Source organism: Camelus dromedarius, chromosome 3 (genome assembly GCF_036321535.1).
Source record: "Camelus dromedarius isolate mCamDro1 chromosome 3, mCamDro1.pat, whole genome shotgun sequence".
Lineage (NCBI taxonomy): Eukaryota > Metazoa > Chordata > Mammalia > Artiodactyla > Camelidae > Camelus > Camelus dromedarius.
The window spans coordinates 52,514,888-52,534,292 of record NC_087438.1 but is presented as its reverse complement, the minus strand read 5'-3'; the positions used below and the strand labels follow the sequence as shown (position 1 = coordinate 52,534,292).

At 39.4% G+C, this 19,405-nt stretch overlaps 1 protein-coding gene across 4 annotated transcripts in view; it reads left to right on the top strand.

Annotated features, from left to right (window-relative positions):
• Positions 1-19,405, top strand: part of DMGDH (dimethylglycine dehydrogenase) — a 53,625-nt gene that overhangs the window by 16,021 nt on the left and 18,199 nt on the right. For 3 of the 4 annotated variants that reach the window (XM_010975035.3, XM_031447094.2, XM_031447084.2), the window contains 8 exons: positions 463-661; positions 6,445-6,614; positions 7,418-7,571; positions 9,236-9,401; positions 9,866-9,996; positions 11,260-11,477; positions 12,798-12,955; positions 15,228-15,287. In XM_010975035.3, coding sequence (XP_010973337.2) covers positions 463-661; positions 6,445-6,614; positions 7,418-7,571; positions 9,236-9,401; positions 9,866-9,996; positions 11,260-11,477; positions 12,798-12,955; positions 15,228-15,287 — 1,256 coding nt within the window. Of the gene's footprint in view, positions 1-462; positions 662-6,444; positions 6,615-7,417; positions 7,572-9,235; positions 9,402-9,865; positions 9,997-11,259; positions 11,478-12,797; positions 12,956-15,227; positions 15,288-16,802; positions 16,979-19,405 lie in introns of all 4 variants that reach the window. The other variant, XR_010378795.1, reaches the window with a different exon arrangement.

Below are 19,405 nucleotides of genomic sequence, written 5' to 3'. Positions count from 1 at the left end.
GGTTAATTGAAGGCTAAAAGCTCTCTTTTATTTATTAATTTTTTTTTTAGTGGAGGTACTGGGGATTGAACCCAGGACCTTGTGCATGCTAAGCACGCGCTCTATCACTGAGCTATACCCTCCCGCCTAAAAGCTCTCTCTTGACAAACCAAGTTATTGTTGTTTGTTTTTTTAAATTGTGATTGTATTAAATGCTAATATGCATAAATTAAAATTTTCTAAAAAGGTTAACTTTCATGATTTATTGTTTCAAGAAATAACATTATTATTCTCAGGAATATAATATAGTAGTATAATAGTATTCATCTACTGATAGTGAATATTAAGTTTAGATTTAAAAAGAAAGAAAATACTTTCCTAACAGGCTATCTTTAAATGTTAGCTGATTAAGAGATTTAAATCCCTTTAGAGCACATGTCAGGGCAGCCGTGGCATCTTGATCACAGTAGCATGTCTTTTCAGGTTTTGGAAAGGAGCTCTTTGAGTCTGATCTAGACCGAATCATGGAACACATCGAAGTTGCCATGGAAATGGTTCCAGTCTTAAAAAAGGCTGACATCATCAATGTGGTCAATGGTCCTATCACCTATTCTCCTGACATTCTCCCTATGGTGGGGCCCCATCAAGGGGTCAGAAACTACTGGGTGGCTGTAGGCTTTGGGTGAGTATCTCCATGTCAGTCAACTTTTATGAGAGAGTCATATATTTTAGATAAGTCTTGTCCTATAATCTCAGGCCAAAAATGGAAAATGGGGGAGAGGCAGAGAATTTTCTCCCTTTCATGACTAATGAAACACAAGGAATAAAAAATTAAAACGTTGACTTGAATAGGTTTTAAAGATCTATACACAGAAAGGCAATAATTTCCTGGAATTTTCTCTTTGCATATTTCCTGCCATTTCCATTATTTGTGTCTCCTTTCATGCTGTGAATATGCAGATAGGTCCATTTGCCCCAGTTTTACAAGGATGTTTTCATAACACAGTGTGACAAAGATAATTCAAAATATCAAATATATAATGTATCTGATACCATTTTCATTGTAATTCATGTTTGTTCAACATGATTTGCTTCTTTTTGATTCCTCAGATTCCTTACTATTTATGATTCCATTACCCATTTGATGTTTCATCTCTAATATTTGTCTCATTAATTTGGTGACTATTAATGTCAAGCCTACTTTACTGTCATATCAGAGTTTCTAATATTCTATTTTTCTTCCCCATTTTATTTGGCCATTTATTCAACTGATAGTTGATGATGCCAGCTGTGTGCCAGGTGGAGTACTAGTTGCTGGGCTACAGCTGAGGACACGGCAGTAAGTCTGGCCAGAGGCCCAAGGCTGGTTGGGGTGCTGTTCTTCCAGTACAAGAGAGAGGCTGGGTCTGAACTAAGGGAACAGCAGTGGGAACTGAGAGACAGGAGACAAAATTGTTTAGATTTGGTGATCGATTGCATTAGGTCTTAAGGGAGAGACAAAAATAGCAAATGACAGCCATCTTTCTAACTTGACTCCTGGTTGAATGCTGGGGCCAAAGGGAGAAAGCACCAGGAAAATAATGAGTTCCATTTTTGACAGGTTGGGTTTGAAGTATTGAGTTCAGGTCCTTGTAATATCCAGAGGGAGAAAATCAGATGGAGCTATGAGGCTGGAAGATCTCATGTAACTGAGGGCTTGGATAATCACCTATGGAGTCCATATGTAGGTGTGTGCATGTGGGAGTGTTGCTCTTGTACATCATTTGTGTACGTTCTTTGAAGAAATGTCTCTTTGTATACCTCGCCCATTTAAGAAATTGGATTATTTGTCTTTTTATTGCTGAGTTGTTGTTCTTTATATATTCTAGATGTAAGACCTTTTTCCAATACATGACCTGCACATTTTTTTCCCATTCTGTGGGTTTCTTCTTGGTGGTATCCATTGAAGCACAAAAGTTTTTAATTTTGATGAAGTCCAGAATGTGTTTTTTCTTTTTTTTGAATGTAATTTTGATATCATATATAAGAAACCATTTTTTAATACAAATTAATGTTAAGATTTATACCTGTGTTTTCTTCTAAGAGTTTTAGTTTTAACTCTTACATTTAGGTCTTTAATCAATTCTGAGTTAATTTTTGTATATTATGTGAGGTAGGTTCCCAATTTCATTCTTTTGGGGATAGCCAGTTTTCCTAGCACCAATTGCTGAAAGGACTATTCTTTACTCATTGAATTGTGTTGGCATCTGTGATGTCTTTTTTTGTGATGCCACTTCTGAGTGTCCGGAAATTCAGTGCAGTTTTGATACTAACTGACAGAGTTAGTGCAGACCCCACTAATTAAGGACTCAGTTCCACAAAACTGTTCCCACTTCAGAAGCCAGTTTCAACTTCCAGGGATCACCTGTACTTCTGACTGACAGGCTACAGACTTCAAGGTTCCTACAACCCCCTCCTCAGGTTTGATAATTCACTAAATGACTCACAGAACTCAGCAAAACCCTACTTACTTTTAGCTGTTTGTTATATAGAATACAACTCAGGAACAGCCAAATGGAAGAGATGCACGGGACAAGATATGGGAGGGAAGCTTCCATGGTGCTGAGCTTCCATGCCCCCTCTGGTGGACAATCTTCCTAGCGCACCAATGCGTTCACCAATCCAAAGGCTCTTTGAACCCTGCTGTTTAAGAGTTTTTTTATGGAAGTTTCATTACATTTGCACAATTGATTAAGTTATTGACCATTGGTGATTGAACTTCTGGTGACCAGCCTCTATTCTGAAGCTGTCTAGCCCCACTGCTCCCCTCTCCACTGAGTGGTATCATTAGCATACAAAAGAACATAAATTCCAAAAGGTTTTAGGAGCTCTGTGCCAGGAACTGGGGACAAAGGCCAAATATTTATTTATTTTTTTATTATACCACAAAATCCTTGTCAAAAATCAATTCACCATATATGTATGGATTTATTTCTGGACTTCCAATTTTATTCCATTGATCTACATGTTAATCGTTATGCCAGTACCACAGTATCTTGATTACTACAGTTTTGTAGTAAATTCTGAAACTGGGAAGTGTGAATCCTCCAACTTTGTCCTTTTTCAGTATTGTTTTGGCTATTCTGGGCCTCTTACATTTTCATGTAAAATTTAGGACCAGTTTGTTAATTTCTGCAAAAAAACAAGCTAGGATTTTGGTAGGGATTACATTAAATCTATAGATCAACTTGGGGAGTATTACCATCTTAACAATATTGAGTCTTCTGATTTATGAATATGGGATGTCTTTCCATTTATTTAGGACTTCTAAAATTTCTTTCAACAGTGATTTCTAGTTTTCAGGGTATGAGTTTTGCACTTTTTCTTTTTGCTTAATTTATTCCTGAGTATTTTATTCTTTTTGATTCTGTATCAATCACTACATTTTTTATTTAGTCAGCAAATATTTGCAGATCATTGATTGTAAGCCGTGCTCTTTATCTGTGAACAAGCAGACAGCATCCCTGGCCTCATATTTATACCTCAATGAAACACCTATTACTAAGGAAATTAGAAAGTTGCTTTTTTTGGAATACCAGTTACTTATCACCTGGGAATTGTATCTACTTGTGTGGGGCTGTTGTCAGACTCCTGCTGTCATTTCTCTGGGTAATTCTCCCAGGTTGCAGACATTGCAAGGTGAATGGGGAAGGTTAACAGGTCGGGGCAGGCAAAGTGCTTCAGTCTCTTTGAGCAATTTGGCCTGACCCAAAAAGGCCTTCTTAGTATTTAAAAATTGAGATTGTTAAGATATTTCTCATGTAACATGATGGAAAGCGCACATTGCTGCCCCTCCCAGCTAATATCAGAGTCCATTCCATGGTTCTGAATGCCAGTGGTTTCCATATCTGGCTGAGCACCAGAATCGTCTGAGGGCTTGTTAAAGGGCAGAATCTCTACTTTGTGGTTAGTTACTTACATGTGTTTCATCCTCCTTTGCAGCTTATCTATGAAATTCCTATTATTTGTCACTAGAATCTGTGAAGGATGTGTTGAACTGGAGAACCCACAGGCAGAGTCCCAGGCACCCCTCTTATAGACTCTGATTCAGGAGTCTGGAGAGGGGCCCAGGGGTCAGCATTTCAGTGTCATCTGTTTTTCTATTGCAACCAGTCCAGAGAGTAGGTCATTGCAAACTCTGCCTATATGCCAGCACTCGTTTACCTTACAGATTACCCTCAGTCAAAGCTGTTTTACTTTTATCCCACATCTAACAAGTTATCCTGGTTCTAGGTGACTAACACAATGTACGCCAAAATGTTTAATGAGTTATACTGAATTGAATCTAGCTTTCCTGGCTTAGAACAGATTATAAACAGCAAACTTAAAGAGAGGGGAGTGCTGTAAGGTGTAATACCAGGCAGTTTAACAGAGGAATCATAAAAAGGCAGATACCAACACTCAAAAAGCATAGCAGCTGGGCCACGTGGAAGACGCGGGTTCTGCAGATTAATGCTGGACATAGAAAAAGAGCCTAACTCTCCTCTCGTCGTCAAGTTCCCTTTCACTTCCACTTCACACGTTACTGCCTTCTGAAAATCTCATCAGTTGGGCAGCCACCCTCTGTTGTTGGTTATGTAAGAGCCCAGAAGCTGCCATGTCTCGCTTGCCTACTATGTGCCCTTAAATGCCAAGTCAGCTCTCCACCAGCACCCTAAAGAAAGCGTGCACATGAGGAGACTAAAGCTCAGGGTGAGTCACCACTCGCTCAAGGTCACACAGCTAGTAGTGGCAAAAAAAAAATCATACCCAGGTCTCTCTTACTCTATGCTTTTATACTTTCCACCACTAAACCAAGGGCTCTCAATAGATGTTTCACAGCACTCAGTTGAGTGGGATTTTACAGATAACTTGTTAATGGTTAGAAAGCTGACGTGTGCCTTGTGAAAAGGGCAAGAACGTGCTGGTGTAGCAGTGAGCCACAAGAAACCGAAGCACAACCCTGGCTATGCCCAAGGAGTCTGCCAAGGATGTGGATTCTCTCTGTTATGTGTGTCTTGGCTGGAAAAAGATTGAGAATTATTGAAGAGAAAATAAAGTCCAATAACAGGGAGTGTACCCGGGAGTAGGATGACTGAGTTTGTATCCTGAATCTGCACTTTTTTGCTGTGTAACCTTTTTTAACCCCTGTGTGCAGGTTGGTTTTCTCATTGGTGCAACAGAGTTGCCAAAGAGTAAATCAGCTGGTACATGTTAGGTGGAAACAATGTCTACTAAATGGTAAGCCCTCAAATTCAGTGGAACTTTATATAGTTTCAAGTCTTGTAAACAGGATCTCTAGCTCTCAAAAATGGCAACTGTTGGATATCATACATGGGGACTGGTTAAATGGGTAAACATTTTAAGCATATAGTTCATATATATATATATATTTTTTTTTTTTTGGTTTCTTGAAACTTAATGAGGTAGTTTTTGGGTAATTTAGATGAGCCATGTATCTTTTTAAAACTATCCAGAGACATATAAATTGCTGCCTTTTTACTCTGCTTGAGCAATATCCTTATAACAAATACAGACATTCGTTTTTATAAAAGGGCAAAACTGGTATCTTGTTGTGGGAAAAGTTAGTTAACATTTTCAGTCTTCACTAAGGTCCTCCCATGCTCTTAGACAAGCATGTGATTCTGGCTAAGTAACTGTTTTCTGGGATACTGGAATTTCTTGCATTTTGAGGTCCACTCGTGTGGCTCCTTTTCTTGGTCATCTCCCCATGATTCTCTGCTCATCCATTTCCTCAGAGGCTTCTCTTGACTTAACCTGCAGATGAACTCACAGTGGAGTCTTTCCTCAGACAAGAGTGAGAGGATAGAACTGCTCGTGGGCAATGTCAAGCTGTGATCCCCCCATCTGACGTTAAAGTCTTTGCCATAGTCATGCTCTTGGTTTTATAGCATCTTCATGTGGAAATAGAAAACAAGCCCACTCTTCCCATCAAGTCTGTAGATGATGCTGCTTTTTCCGAATGCTTCTAGGATGATGGCCCAAGATCCTTGCACAGAGGCCATCACTAAGGGGACCTGAAATAAACAGAGACTAAGAGATGGGCATACCGCTCTACAGTGTACATATTTCTCCTGCCAGGTTCCTATCAGTCAGGATAATCATAGCTCAAGAGGGCTGATGAAGTACCAACCACATCTGCCTGTTTGCTTCCTTTCCTCCAATTTCCTAAAGTAAGCATCCTTACTGGCTAAGACTCAGGCTGTTTTGCTCTTGAAACTGGAAACTAACTATCAAGTCAGGCACATTTAGACACCTAATTTTTTCTTTTGAGGAAAAAAATGATAGTATAAATATTATGTTGACTTTGTGTTCTGAATAGCACAGAACACTCCAACTCTGAGGCCTTATAAAGTATTTGGACATGTTTCATTATTGGAAAACAACATGTTTTAGTAACAGGGTATTTATTTCTGTATTTGAAAGATATGGCATAATCCATGCTGGTGGGGTAGGGAAATATCTCAGTGACTGGATCCTGCACGGAGAACCTCCTTTTGATCTGATAGAATTGGATCCCAATCGTTATGGCAAATGGACAACAACTCAGTACACCGAGGCCAAAGCAAGAGAGTCATATGGATTCAACAATATTGGTAAAGAGCAAATTTATTGTTGTTAAATTTCAGAATTGACTTGAGATGCTTTTTATTCTGAGCATTGTGGAGGGGTGGTTAGGGATTCTAAAAATCATGTGCCACTATGACGCAACAAGAAATCTATGTGAATGTTTGTATCTAATAAGAGGAATGCATCAGTGATTTTAACTTTTAAATCTATTTTTACTTTACCCTTTGATGATCAGTATAAATGACAGTTTTGTTTTTTGTTTTTTGGGGTTTTTTTTTTTTTTTTTTTAGTTTTTCTATCGAAGTATGGTTGATTTACAATGTGTTACTTTCTGGTGTACAACATAGTGATTCAGTTATACATACATATATTCTTTTTCACTATAGGTTATTCAAAGATATTGCATATAGTTCCCTGTGCTATGCAGTAGGACCTTGTTGTTTATCTATTTTATCTCTAGTAGTTAGTGTGTACAAATTCCAAATTCCCAATTTATCCCTACCCTAGCTTTCCTCACTGGTAACCATAAGTTTGTTTTCTGTGAGTCTGTTTCTGTTCTGTAAATAAGTTCTTTTGTGTCATATTTTAGATTCCACATATACATACTATCATATGGTATTTGTCTTTGACTTACTTCATTTAGTATGATAATACAACTTTTGTTTTTTTTAATGTCAATATATATATGTGTATGTATATATGTATATATACATACATGCACATATATATGCTTCTGGACTTTAAGTACTATGTTTTCCATTTTCTGAATCCCTTGAAAGTATTTTAGTTTGGGTTATACACTATTTAGAGGATCGGTTTTCCTTTTCAGTTGGTTACCCTAAAGAAGAACGGTTTGCCGGGAGACCAACTCAGCGAGTCAGTGGGCTTTATAAAACCCTGGAATCTAAGTGTTCCATGGGCTTCCATGCAGGCTGGGAGCAGCCACACTGGTTCTATAAACCAGGCCAGGACACTGGGTACAGGTAAGTAAGTGACTTAACCTGCCTGTGGCTTAACTGCCAAATGAAATTTGGGGGTAGAATGGAAGGACACCAGAGAAATGCCATGTCCCCATCCCATCCCTCCACCCCATTCCAAAGACCACTGAGCCTTTTCCCACAAAAATTCTTTTCTGGCAGTGGAGGCATTAGTTTATCCCACATGACACTGGCCCGCATCCAGGACCCATGTGGCCTTAAGAGTCCTACAACTAGCCCAGGTGAAGCCTCTGCTTGGCATTTTCCAGTTGCTCAGAGGAACTCTCCCCACCCTCTCCAAATCCCCACATGGCTTCAGGTGGCTCCTGAAGGTTTGTCCTGGTTTAGGATGCCTGGTCGAATCACATGGTATGGAAGCAGTATGGAAATACAGATTTTCTATTTGTCAAGGGATATCTCAAAGCAGCTGCTTTCTAGTGTATGTGCACTGAATCATGCAAATTATATGCACTGCTGATAAATTACAGGAAAATTAGCATAAAACATAAAACATGTCACTAAAACAATTCTTTGAATTCCCCTAAAATTTTTACCATTGTTGTACTCGGATTACATGTCATTGTTGTACTTGGGATTAATAGTGATCATATATTTTTTCTCATGAGAATCCACAAACCTAGGGAAAACAAATAGCAAACCTAGAAATTATGTTACCTTTTAAAAAATGTGTCATTTTGTTTAAACAGGTTTTGCTACCTACTTTCAGACCAGATCTGAATGGTCCAAAGTGTGGTAGAGGCCCAGTTGTTGATTAATGAATGTGGACTCTGTAGGCAGCCAGTGGAGATTACCTGGGGGCAAAATGCTAGTTTGGTTTTTCCTAAATGACCCAGATAAATGCGAGGTCTGTTCTTCAGCTTGTGCTGTTTGGACCTAGCCTGTTTCTTTTACTATTTTAATAATTAAACCACTGAAAACTCATTTTGCAGACTTAGCATCCTGCTCTAAAGTTAAAATACCACGTTAAAAGTCTGCCCTGTGGAGTAGAAAGGACCCTGCATGATGAGTCAGGAAACCTTTGTTCCAGGCCCAACTCTGTCATTAACTAATAGAAAGGTCTTAGAAGTCACTTTGTGCCTTTTCTCCAAAAAGTGAAGATGTTGGACCAGATCTTTACTCAGTCCAGGTGTGGACCAACAGCATGACCATGTAACCTGGGAGTCTGTTAGGGTGCAGAACCTAGGGCCCCACCCCAGACCTGCTGCATCAGAATCTGCACCTTAACAAGTGTGAGTGATGTTGTATTTGCATAAATGTTTGAGAAGCACCAGACAAGGTAGCTCTACCTCCCCTTCCCCCATATTCTGATTCAATTAGGCCCCCCAAATTAGTATTTTTAAAATGCTCCCCTAGGTGATTATAATATGTATAACAGGACTGGTTGACTTCTAGGCTCTTTTCCAGATCTGAGAGCCCACGTGTCCTATCTTACTGTCTAATTAAGTACTACTTCATTCACTATGAAGTGAGTCAGCGAATCGGTAATAACTTAAAAAAATCAGATTCCAATATATGTGTGATTTGCAGAACAGGTTGCATTTTTCCCCCAAATGAGATTTTCTAGATGTATAGGCCTTATTAAAATATCCTGATTCTGTAATTTTCTGAAAATGAATGACTGTTGTTTTATGACAAACATTGTATTTTAGGCCAAGTTTTCGTCGCACAAACTGGTTTGAGCCTGTAGGCTCTGAGTATAAACAGGTTATGCAAAGAGTAGGGGTGATTGACCTGTCACCGTTTGGCAAGTTTAACATCAAAGGCCAAGACTCCATCAGATTGTTGGACCATCTCTTTGCAAATGTCATTCCCAAGGTAAATAACCTTATAGGGGTGCAAGGTCCAGGATTCTGGCCTGCCTAATTCTCTATCCCCTCATTTTCAAAAAAACCAATGTGTTATTTCAGTCCACGTAATGATTTCTGTATGAACATCAGAACTCTTCAACTGATCAGGGGTATTCTAGCTAATTTTCAAATTTAAATTTTTGTTGAATGAATTATCATCTATGGACCTCATGACTTTGCTTAATTGTATCCATAGGAACTGCAAAATTGGCTGAAGTGTAATTACTATGACAAGCAATTATCATGATCATTGAAACTGAAAATTTCTAAATTAATCTTGGGTTTAGGTTTGTAGATAGTTCACATAATTGATAGACAAAAGATTCAGCTGTTTCTCATTGTTAACACCTACATTTTTATTTTCATGTGGTGTTAAAAGGATACGTAAGATATCTATTTCATCCTGAGGTAATTTAAAATTCTTTTGTGTAGGTGGGTTTTACAAATATAAGTCACATGTTAACACCAAAAGGCCGGGTATACGCTGAGCTGACTGTTTCTCACCAATCTCCTGGGGAGTTTCTACTAGTAACTGGTTCTGGATCAGAACTTCATGATCTTAGGTAAGTGTACGACTGGTTAGAAAATGTTCTATGAATTATATATTGACTCAATCTTGCGCTAAGATTTTCTTTTACCGGTAATTGAAAGTACAACTTTAATTCTTACGCCTCTTTGTTTTAAATAAATTTAATATCTTTTATAGGAGATTATTTGAAGTGAGGGCCCCTGTCCTATTTCCCTCCAATGGATAGTCCATCCATAGGGTTTATTGGTTCTAAATAATATTAACTCCCATTTAGTAGCATCACCAATATGTCAGAACTCTTTCTACATATTATCTCAGTAAAGTCCCTTAACGGGCAAGGTATATGTTTGTCCTATTTTCAGATGAAGAAACTGAAATTTGGGTTAAAGTAACTTGCTCAAGCCAGTCTTTTTGATTCTGATGCCCACATTCAGTCCCCATCAGTGAACTGCACTCCCCTGCCAGGTTACCTCCTTCCTTTTTCATGCTTCGTGCTCTGTAGTCCACAGCTGCATCTAAATGGTTGACCTGCAAAATCAATCCTTCACATGAATCTTTAGTCTACTCTCAAATCTGTAGTCTTCAGTATTCCAAGAACATTTGGAATACTGTTTTATGAACATCTTACTCTGACAGATTCTCACACCAGTTGTAAAATGATGCAAATTATATCCTCCAACCCAAGATGTGTTGGGAGCCATCTTCGTAGCTTAGCTTTGTGTAAATCCAGATGATCATTTTATGGTAGTCTTGTGTGTTTCCAGGGTCTGCTCAATAAATTATAAACAGACCCTACAACTGGGTTCCCATAACTCACCAAGGCTTAGAAATTGAAACTAGTCTTTAGAGTTTTTGTCTTTCCTTTGTGATTGTCAAAGCAAGTGTGTGTCTGGTGGCAGGCACATTGTTAACCTTTAGCAGCACAAGTGTGCCTCCTGTGTACAGGTATTAGAGAAAATCTGGGTTTAAATCCCATTTGCAAGATTGAATCATTAGTTTAAATGCAATAGTGCTGTTACTATTTAAAAGAACTGGATGGCAGAGCTCTTTAAATTGAAGGCTCCTTCTGTACTGTGAAAAATTACCCACAAATTTATAAGAGTGGTTTAAAGAGAATCATTTAACATCTCTGGGACTCAGTTTCCTCAACTTTAAAAATTAGGTGATTATATGAAATGACACTCTAGGGACCTTCTGGTAATTCTAGACACGGAGCTTATCTTCAGAGAAATAATCTGTTACCAACATGCATTATTCAAGCAAGATTTAACACAATGTTTATGAATCTCAAATGCAGATGGATTGAAGAAGAGGCAGTCAGAGGTAGATATGATGTTGAAATTAAAAATGTAACTGATGAGTTTGGCGTCCTTGGAGTCGCGGGGCCACATACAAGAAAGGTCCTTCAGAAACTTACCTCTGAAGATCTTAGTGATGATGCTTTCAAGTTTCTTCAAACCAAGTCTTTAAAGTTTTCCAACATTCCTGTCACTGCTATAAGGATATCTTACACTGGTAAGAATTGGAAAACAACCTAGAGTAATTCTCTAAAATTTAAAACAAACTACTACAAATGCATGCTCACACACACCACTTTTATCAGTGTAACTTTGGAGGAAGATTTCCCCTGCCCAACTCTGATGACAATCCTGTTTATTCACTCCTAGTCTGAGAGAGTCGTTCCACAGATTTCCGGTTGTTGTTCCAGTCCCATAGCTAGCTGCCTACATTTAGAAAGGTAGCCAGGAAAGTGGGAAGAGGATGGCTGTTGGGATAGTCGGAAGGGCTGACAGAATATGCAGGCCAGCTGATTCCATCTGGGAACATTCAAAATGGCCTCCCATAGAGTCTCCCATGGAGGATCATCTTGAATGTGTCAGGCACTGCACTTAAAGCATTACCATTATCCATCTTTCTGACTCTAAGTGCATTAGGGAAGTCTTCATATGCACCTAACCTTGCACATAGTAGGTATGGAAACAGGGATGAATGAATGGTCTTCAGTTCCCCATTGGTCCTACTTCTAACTTCCTCTGGACGCCTTGTCCCATCACAGTAGGAGTGCTTCATGCCCAGGCAGTCACTCAGTTACACGTTGCCCATGTTCTGCTGGTGTCCTGGGAAAACACCTCACCATCAGCCCTCAACACGGGGGAACCAGGTGAACGCACAGTATAAAGGCCACAGCTCTTCCCTGGGCTTCCACTGTCCCTTTTCCCCATCCTTCTTCCACCCAAGCTTGGTAAATGGTGACCAGAATAAAACATAAACAGAATAAAAAAGAAGCAGACTGTTTGGGCTGGGCTTCATTTTCCTCTTTTTTTGCCCACAGCTCTAATGGTGAATGAAATAATCAAGTGGGGAAGGAGCGGGGAATGGGGGGCATTAGAGACTATGGCTATCCTACCATGAAGACCATTTGATTAATCGTCATCAATTGCCTATTTTTAAGCCTTGTGATTTGGGGGAAAGGAGTTGGGAGTTGAGGTGTCTAAACCTTGAACCCTTATCTTGATAAATTCTTCACTTAACATTATGAAGCTGAGGTCAGAGGGCAAGATTAACTCCCGCATTGCAGTCTTTCTGTGTCATGAGGTGTCCTAGATGCTGCTCTCCGCATGGGGGACAGGATTGGGCACAAACGCATCTGTGATATGGCACGCTTTGCAGTGGGGTTTTGCTGCAATGTTTCTGTGGACTGGTCTTTTTAAAACTCAACAAATGCCTATATTGCATAAATGGAATCTCTCCATTTATTGATGTGTTGTAGCTAATGCTTGTTAGACCTACGATCATCACTCTAACTCTGGTGTGGCACTTGTGGCTGTACTTCAGGTGAGCTGGGTTGGGAGCTGTACCACAGACGAGAAGACTCTGCAGCACTTTATGACATCATCATGAATGCAGGCCAGGAGGAGGGAATTGACAATTTTGGAACATATGCCATGAATGCCTTAAGACTGGAGAAAGCTTTCCGAGCCTGGGGGTCAGAGGTTTGAAATGTGAACGTCTTCATTAAAATTTTATGAGTACTGTATCTGACTTTTATATAAGGGCAAGTTTTAACTGTGTTAACATTGGCTCTGGCTATAAGGAAAATTGTGTATTATAATTTTATTTAATTAGGGAAAGAGATTTTTCTCGTGAATTTCCCAGTTGCAAGTTCTATGGAATTATGACATAATGTTTATTCTGCCTTAATTTCTCCTGCCTGGCAGAGCCCTGGACATCTGTCTTTGACTGTGTGCAGAGTTGTGGCTGTCCCCAAGGAGCCTGCCTACCCCACGGGATTTGAGGACCACCTTTCAAATCCTTCCTTCTCCTCTGTCACATTGCACATCCTCATTTCCTTATCATGCACTTTTTGGGAAAAGAACTACAAAAGGTGTCTTCCTGAGGGGCAGGGTTGGTGGTCTGGGGTGTGTTGGTTGGCAGAACCTCGCACCATTAATAATGGGATCTAAAGGCTTCTCTTTGTGCAGTTACACACCATTTTCATAGGCATGACTTAATTTACCTCCTCAACTCTCCCTGAAGAAGGTATTATTGGTGGTTCTTAGGCAGGAGATTGAGAGTTCCAAACACAATCCCTGTTGGACACACACTCACCCTAAGAAACAATGAACAACTATGTCTAGATTACACAGAAGTGGCCCAACTGGGGTTCAAACTCTGTTCTATTTTATCTGCAATATGGCCAGCTATTTTTAGACCCCTTAATTGTTTCAGATTGGCTGGCTGTTTCCTTGGAAGACATTGTGGTTTTAGGGCTGAGAGGTGGGATAAGGGACAATGATAAAGGATGTACTTCAGAGTGGGGTCTCTTAGGTTTGCATTTATCCTCTACCACGTAGTAACTATGTAGCCTTAACCCTCCAAAGCCGCTGTTTACTTCTCTAGATAAAGGCAATCTTTATCCTACAGAGTTATCGTAAGTTTTAAAGTCTGCAACGTGTTTAGGACATAATAGAATGATTTAATTTGGGGGCAAAGTGGTTTGGAAAGCACAGGCAGGGCCCCTTGGACATTTAGACCAGGGACAGAAGCAAGTGGGCTTTGAGGTGGAGATGGCAGCCTTCAGAGCCACTGAAAGAACAAGAGCCCTGGGGCAAGTTCTTGTTTTGCAAAAGAGATGCTCTGTTAGGCGATTTTCAGCCTGCAATGGGGGCCATAGAGGAGGCTGCTGCAGGGAGAGAATTAGAGGATAGCTCTGTCTCCACACTCTGCAGGAAGGAAGCAGCAGAAGCCACCTCTGGGAGTCAGGCATTTCTCCACCCTCCTACCTTTCATCTTCTGCCTTTTTCCTGAGAGCCCTCTGCTGAATAGCCTTCTCCGTCTCCGGTCCCTCCGATTTTCCAGCAGTGCCAGCACGCCCCCTAGTGTTACTACAGCAATCCATCTTCTGGACTTAAAATTTTTCCCTCTGGAATTCTAAAACTTTGAGCAATAATTTTAAAATTACTTGGAAAATTAATAAAATAATTTTAGGTGAAAAATAATTTCAGAGTTACTCAAATTGATTAGGAAATAGGAGGCCAAATTTCATATCATGTAAAGCAAGTTCATATTACTCATCTAGGTATATGAGGGTGGTGGTATCCTTTTCTTTAAGTTGGCTACTTTTCATGGGATTTAGGCGAGTTCTCTTGGAGCAAAAGAGACAAATGACAACAAAAATAAACGAACAAACAAAAACCATTAACTTCAGGTCTAATCTCAAATAGTGGCTTTAGCTTGCCTTGAAGTATATTGTAATAACTCAACCAATTTGAAAAGATTGAGATTCAACCTCTTTTTTTCCCCTTTGCCCTCTTCTGAACTCTGTAGAAGGCATTTGCCTATCATCTGATTTCTCCTCAACTTTTCCTGATTCCTGGCAAATTATAAGACACGTAAATTAGTTAATAACTTTTCACAACCTATTAATGTAAAATTATTACATAAGAGCATGAGAAAAATCTTGTTTCTGGAAAGAAGCATGTTGCGGTATCCCTCAGATGTCTATTATACTAAAAAGGCCTTGGGAAACCAACTGTGAAGTTTAGTTTCTAATTTTCTATTCAAATAACAGTATTTGCTGAAAGGCTCCATTTGATTTTTAGATTTAAAAATTTACTGTAGAGACCAGTTCACAATTTTCTTCTTTTAGAACCTATATTCAAAATAAAAAAGTGTTTTCTTCCCTAAAAAAAATGATATATGAAAGTGATGTTAGTGAAACGATTTGCACTCATCTAAGATTTAAAATGCCTGTTTCCCTTTTAGATGAACTGTGATACAAATCCCTTGGAAGCTGGACTGGAATATTTCGTAAAGCTAAATAAGGTATGTTTACATTTCAAAGAGTACTTAAAGTAAATCTTAAAATTATGCTGTTTCATGACAGAGCCATGCTTTAAAATTTAACCAAGTGTGATGATAGGACAAATGAGTTGAACATAACTAGTCAGCATTGCTCAAGTGCTTCCTATTAAGCTTCGTCAAAGTTTGATACCAGTTTAAACAATTGCAACGTGCTTGTAGACAGAAGATAGCAGAATCCAGCAACTTTAAAGACTGCATCTAAATTTTAAGGTAAAAATTAGTAGTAAGATAGCAGACATTCTTGTAAATCCTGGTGACTAGTGAAGTTGTACACTAGCTAATGAGACACTCTGCGTTAATTGACTCCCTGGGTGCTCACAGCACTAGGCAGCTGTACCTCAGCGGATCTGTCCACCTGCTTACTGGGCATCTTTGTATGTAACTGCAACATCTGTGTATAAGCAACTGACACATTTCAGTTGTGTTCAGCATAAAATAGGTATTACTGAGAAGCCAATACAGACGCACAGAATCATAACTGATATTAACATTCCAAAGGGAACCCCTGTATCAGTGGTCCTCAGACAGAGAACAGCAGCATCACCTGGGAGCTTGTTAGAAATGCAAATTTTCAGGTCCCAGCACAGGCCTATTAAATCAGAATCCCTGGGCGTCAGGCCAAAAAATCCGTGTTTTAACAAGCTTCAGGGATTCTGATGCACCTAAAGTTTGAGAAGCACCACCCTTAATAATTATTGTGGAAAAGCATAATATGAGGTCAGTTTATTACAGCCTAGCTCATCTATACAAACCCTACAATATAAGTGAGGTTATCCCATTGTTATGGACTCAGTGTTTGTGTCCCTCCAAAATTCATATGCCGAAGCCCTAACTCGAGGCTAGTTGGAGGCTGGGCCTTTGGGAGGTAATTAGGTTTAGATGAGATCATGCAGTGGGGCCCCCACGTTGGGATTAGTGTTCCTGCCAGGAGAGGAAGAGAGACCAGAGCTTGCTCTCTGTCCGCCACGTGAGGATGTAGTGAGAAGGAAGCCATCTGCAGGCCAAGAAGAGGCGACTCACAGGGGAACCAGACTGACCAGCACCGTGATCTTGGACTCAACCAGCCTCCAGAACTGTGAGAAGTAAATTCCTGTTGTTTAAGCCACCCAGTCTGTGCTACAGCAGCCTGAGCTAATTCAGACCCCTGTGGTGTCAGTTTCCATGAGAGCTTAGTCAAGGCACAGCTAGAGGTAATACCGAAGGGTAAGTTCCACAGCTGCTGCTGTTCAAGAGATCCTGCCTTAGGTGCCAGTGAGCTAACAGAAAAGCTGTCTTCCCATTCTATGGAAATATGTGGACACATGAATATGAATCAGGCTAAGGAAACTTTTTTAATGCCCCTGAATCAGTTCCCAAGTTCTAAGCTAAGATATTAACACAAACATGTTTATTTATAGTATTCAATTTTAGGGAAAAGAACCTCCTAAACGGTTTTAAAGGGAATATCTTTCTGTACATTTTCCCCATGACTTTCAGTTTTACGATGTACCATCTGCCTCCAGACCAGAGAAAGCAGGTGCCTGGAGTTCGGGCAGACCCTAGCAGCAGATTGCACCTTCTGATGACAGAAGCCTTGGCTTAGCTGTGTAAAATAAGGATAAAAATGGCCCGACTCCTGAAAACACTAAAGTTCTGTTGTTGGTCATCAATTGGTAAATAGATAACTGATTTTTTTGCTTCAGTGTTTGGGTATTATTGTTGAGGAATAAGGCATAAACAAACAATCTCTTTGTATTGAAAAATGACTTGTTAAAATTCTCTATGATTATAAACAGGTGTGGTGTGGATTGGCTATTATTAGTTGTTTTAAATTATTTCAATAACCAAAGCTCAGCTCGGAGCTAAGCTAGTTGTTTAATAGATAGTGATTTTGATTTATGCTGTTTTTATGGTTTCTGAGTTGTTGGTTCTCATTCTGGTGTCATAAAGTTTATACCTAACGCTTTCACTGGGGGAAGATCCATGTAGCACGAGGACCTGGACTCAATTGAGCCAGTCTTTTTCAATTAACTTGACTCAGGTGGTTGGTGGGCCTCAACCTAACCATAGCAATGCTGAATAATTTCCAAGACAGGTGAATAAGCTGGATCAGCTTTGTTTAGAACCTATTTGGTGGTTCCACAATAACTTTGTCTTGGTTTCGAAGCAGTCTATAATGTGAATCAGGTTCCTGAAAAACTTATTAATATTATAAACTAAACTGTATCACTTGATAATTTGAATCCTATGCCTAAAAACAAAAATGTTATCCAGCCTGGCTTCAGACAACATTTTAAAGAATAATATAATGCAAGTCCAAATTGCTTTGGAAAATTGTTACATGAAAACCGGAGCAGCAGCTACTACAGAAGAATATATTTAATACCCATCAAAACAAAACAAAATCCCCAAAGCCTGGCATTTTACAATTGTTTAAAATCAATTCTTTCTTTTCTTATACTTCAAAGCAAATATGTAACATGTAGACTCCCTTTCTTGGCTCTTAAGCATTTCCACAATGATTGCATAAGTCATCATATGAAGAAAAGTATAGTGATGTAGGCGGTGTCAGAGCTAGGAGGACCCCTGGAGATCACTTGGTACCACCTCCTCATTTGAGGAAGCACAGAGAGATGAGGGGACCTAAGTGCTGTCATGTGTATTGGCCCAGGTTGAACTCTGACCTCCCTGCAGTGATTTCTCACCTATCCCTTTTTTCAGCCAGGTTCTTTCCCATAATGGGTTTATTGGTCTTGAAAAGCTGCCCAGCAATTTTCTGGCAAAATGTATCATAGAATTTGCATGGCTACATTTTATAAATGAACACCTCCCAGAGTCATGTTTGTTTAATTCTGTGTTTTGTGGTAGGATCAGAATAGGTGCTCTGCCCATTTTAAAAAGGAAAATGGGTAGGTGAGGAGATGGACCATCTGGCCTCTTTAGAGTGAATTGTGCTTTTATCAAAAAGCAGAAAAAAGAAAAATGAAATCTTAGACTATAAAGGCGGCATTTGTCTTCCTTAACTCTTGGAGTTGTCTGAGCTTTGGTCTCCCCGTGGGTGTTGGTTTATGTGAAGCAAATACACATGTGCACACATTCATTCATCTAGTCAACATTTATTAAGTACCATTTATTAAACACTTGGCTAGGCCACAGATCTAAAAGTTAAAAATACGGCTCCTGAAACTTGAAACAAATAATTTCATGATCTCACGAAACTTGAAACAAATAGTACTTGAGGAGCTAAAGCTGTAGGATGCATTCTTCACATTAATTCTGAAAATGCTGTTCTGCATGAGAAGTGTTGCACAGCAGCACAAATCAGTGCCGTCTTGTGAAGAGTGACCACAGGGCCCCGATAGGAGGCGTTAACCACACCTGTGATACAGGTAGAAAGAACTGAAGTAAACAGCTCATACAACTTAATAATAATAATAAAAAAAAAAACCCAATCCAAAAGTGGGCAGAAGACCTAAATAAGCAATTCTCCAATGAAGACATACAAATGGCCAACAGGCACATGAAAAAATGCTCAATTTTGCTAATTATCAGAGAAATGCAAATTAAAACTACAATGAGGTATCACTTCACACCAGTCAGAATGGCCATCATTCAAAAGTCCACAAACGATAAACGCTGGAGAGGCTGTGGAGAAAAGGGAACCTTCCTACGCTGCTGGTGGGAATATAGTTTGATGCAACCATTATGGAAAACAGTATGGAGATTCCTCAAAAAACTAAAAATAGACTTACCATATGATCCAGCAGTCCCACTCCTAGGCATATATCCAGAGAGAACCTTACTTCAAAAAGATACATGCACTCCAATGTTCATAGCAGCACTGTTTACAATAGCCAAGACATGGAAACAACCTAAATGTCCATCGAAAGATGACTGGATAAAGAAGCTGTGGTAGATTTATACAATGGAATACTACTCAGCCATGAAAAGGAATAAAATAATGCCATTTGCAGCAACATGGATGGACCTGGAGATTGTCATTCTAAGTGAAGTTAAGCCAGAAAAGAGAAAGAAAAATACCATATGATATCACTTATATGTGGAATCTAAAAAAAGACAAATGAACTTATTTACCAAAC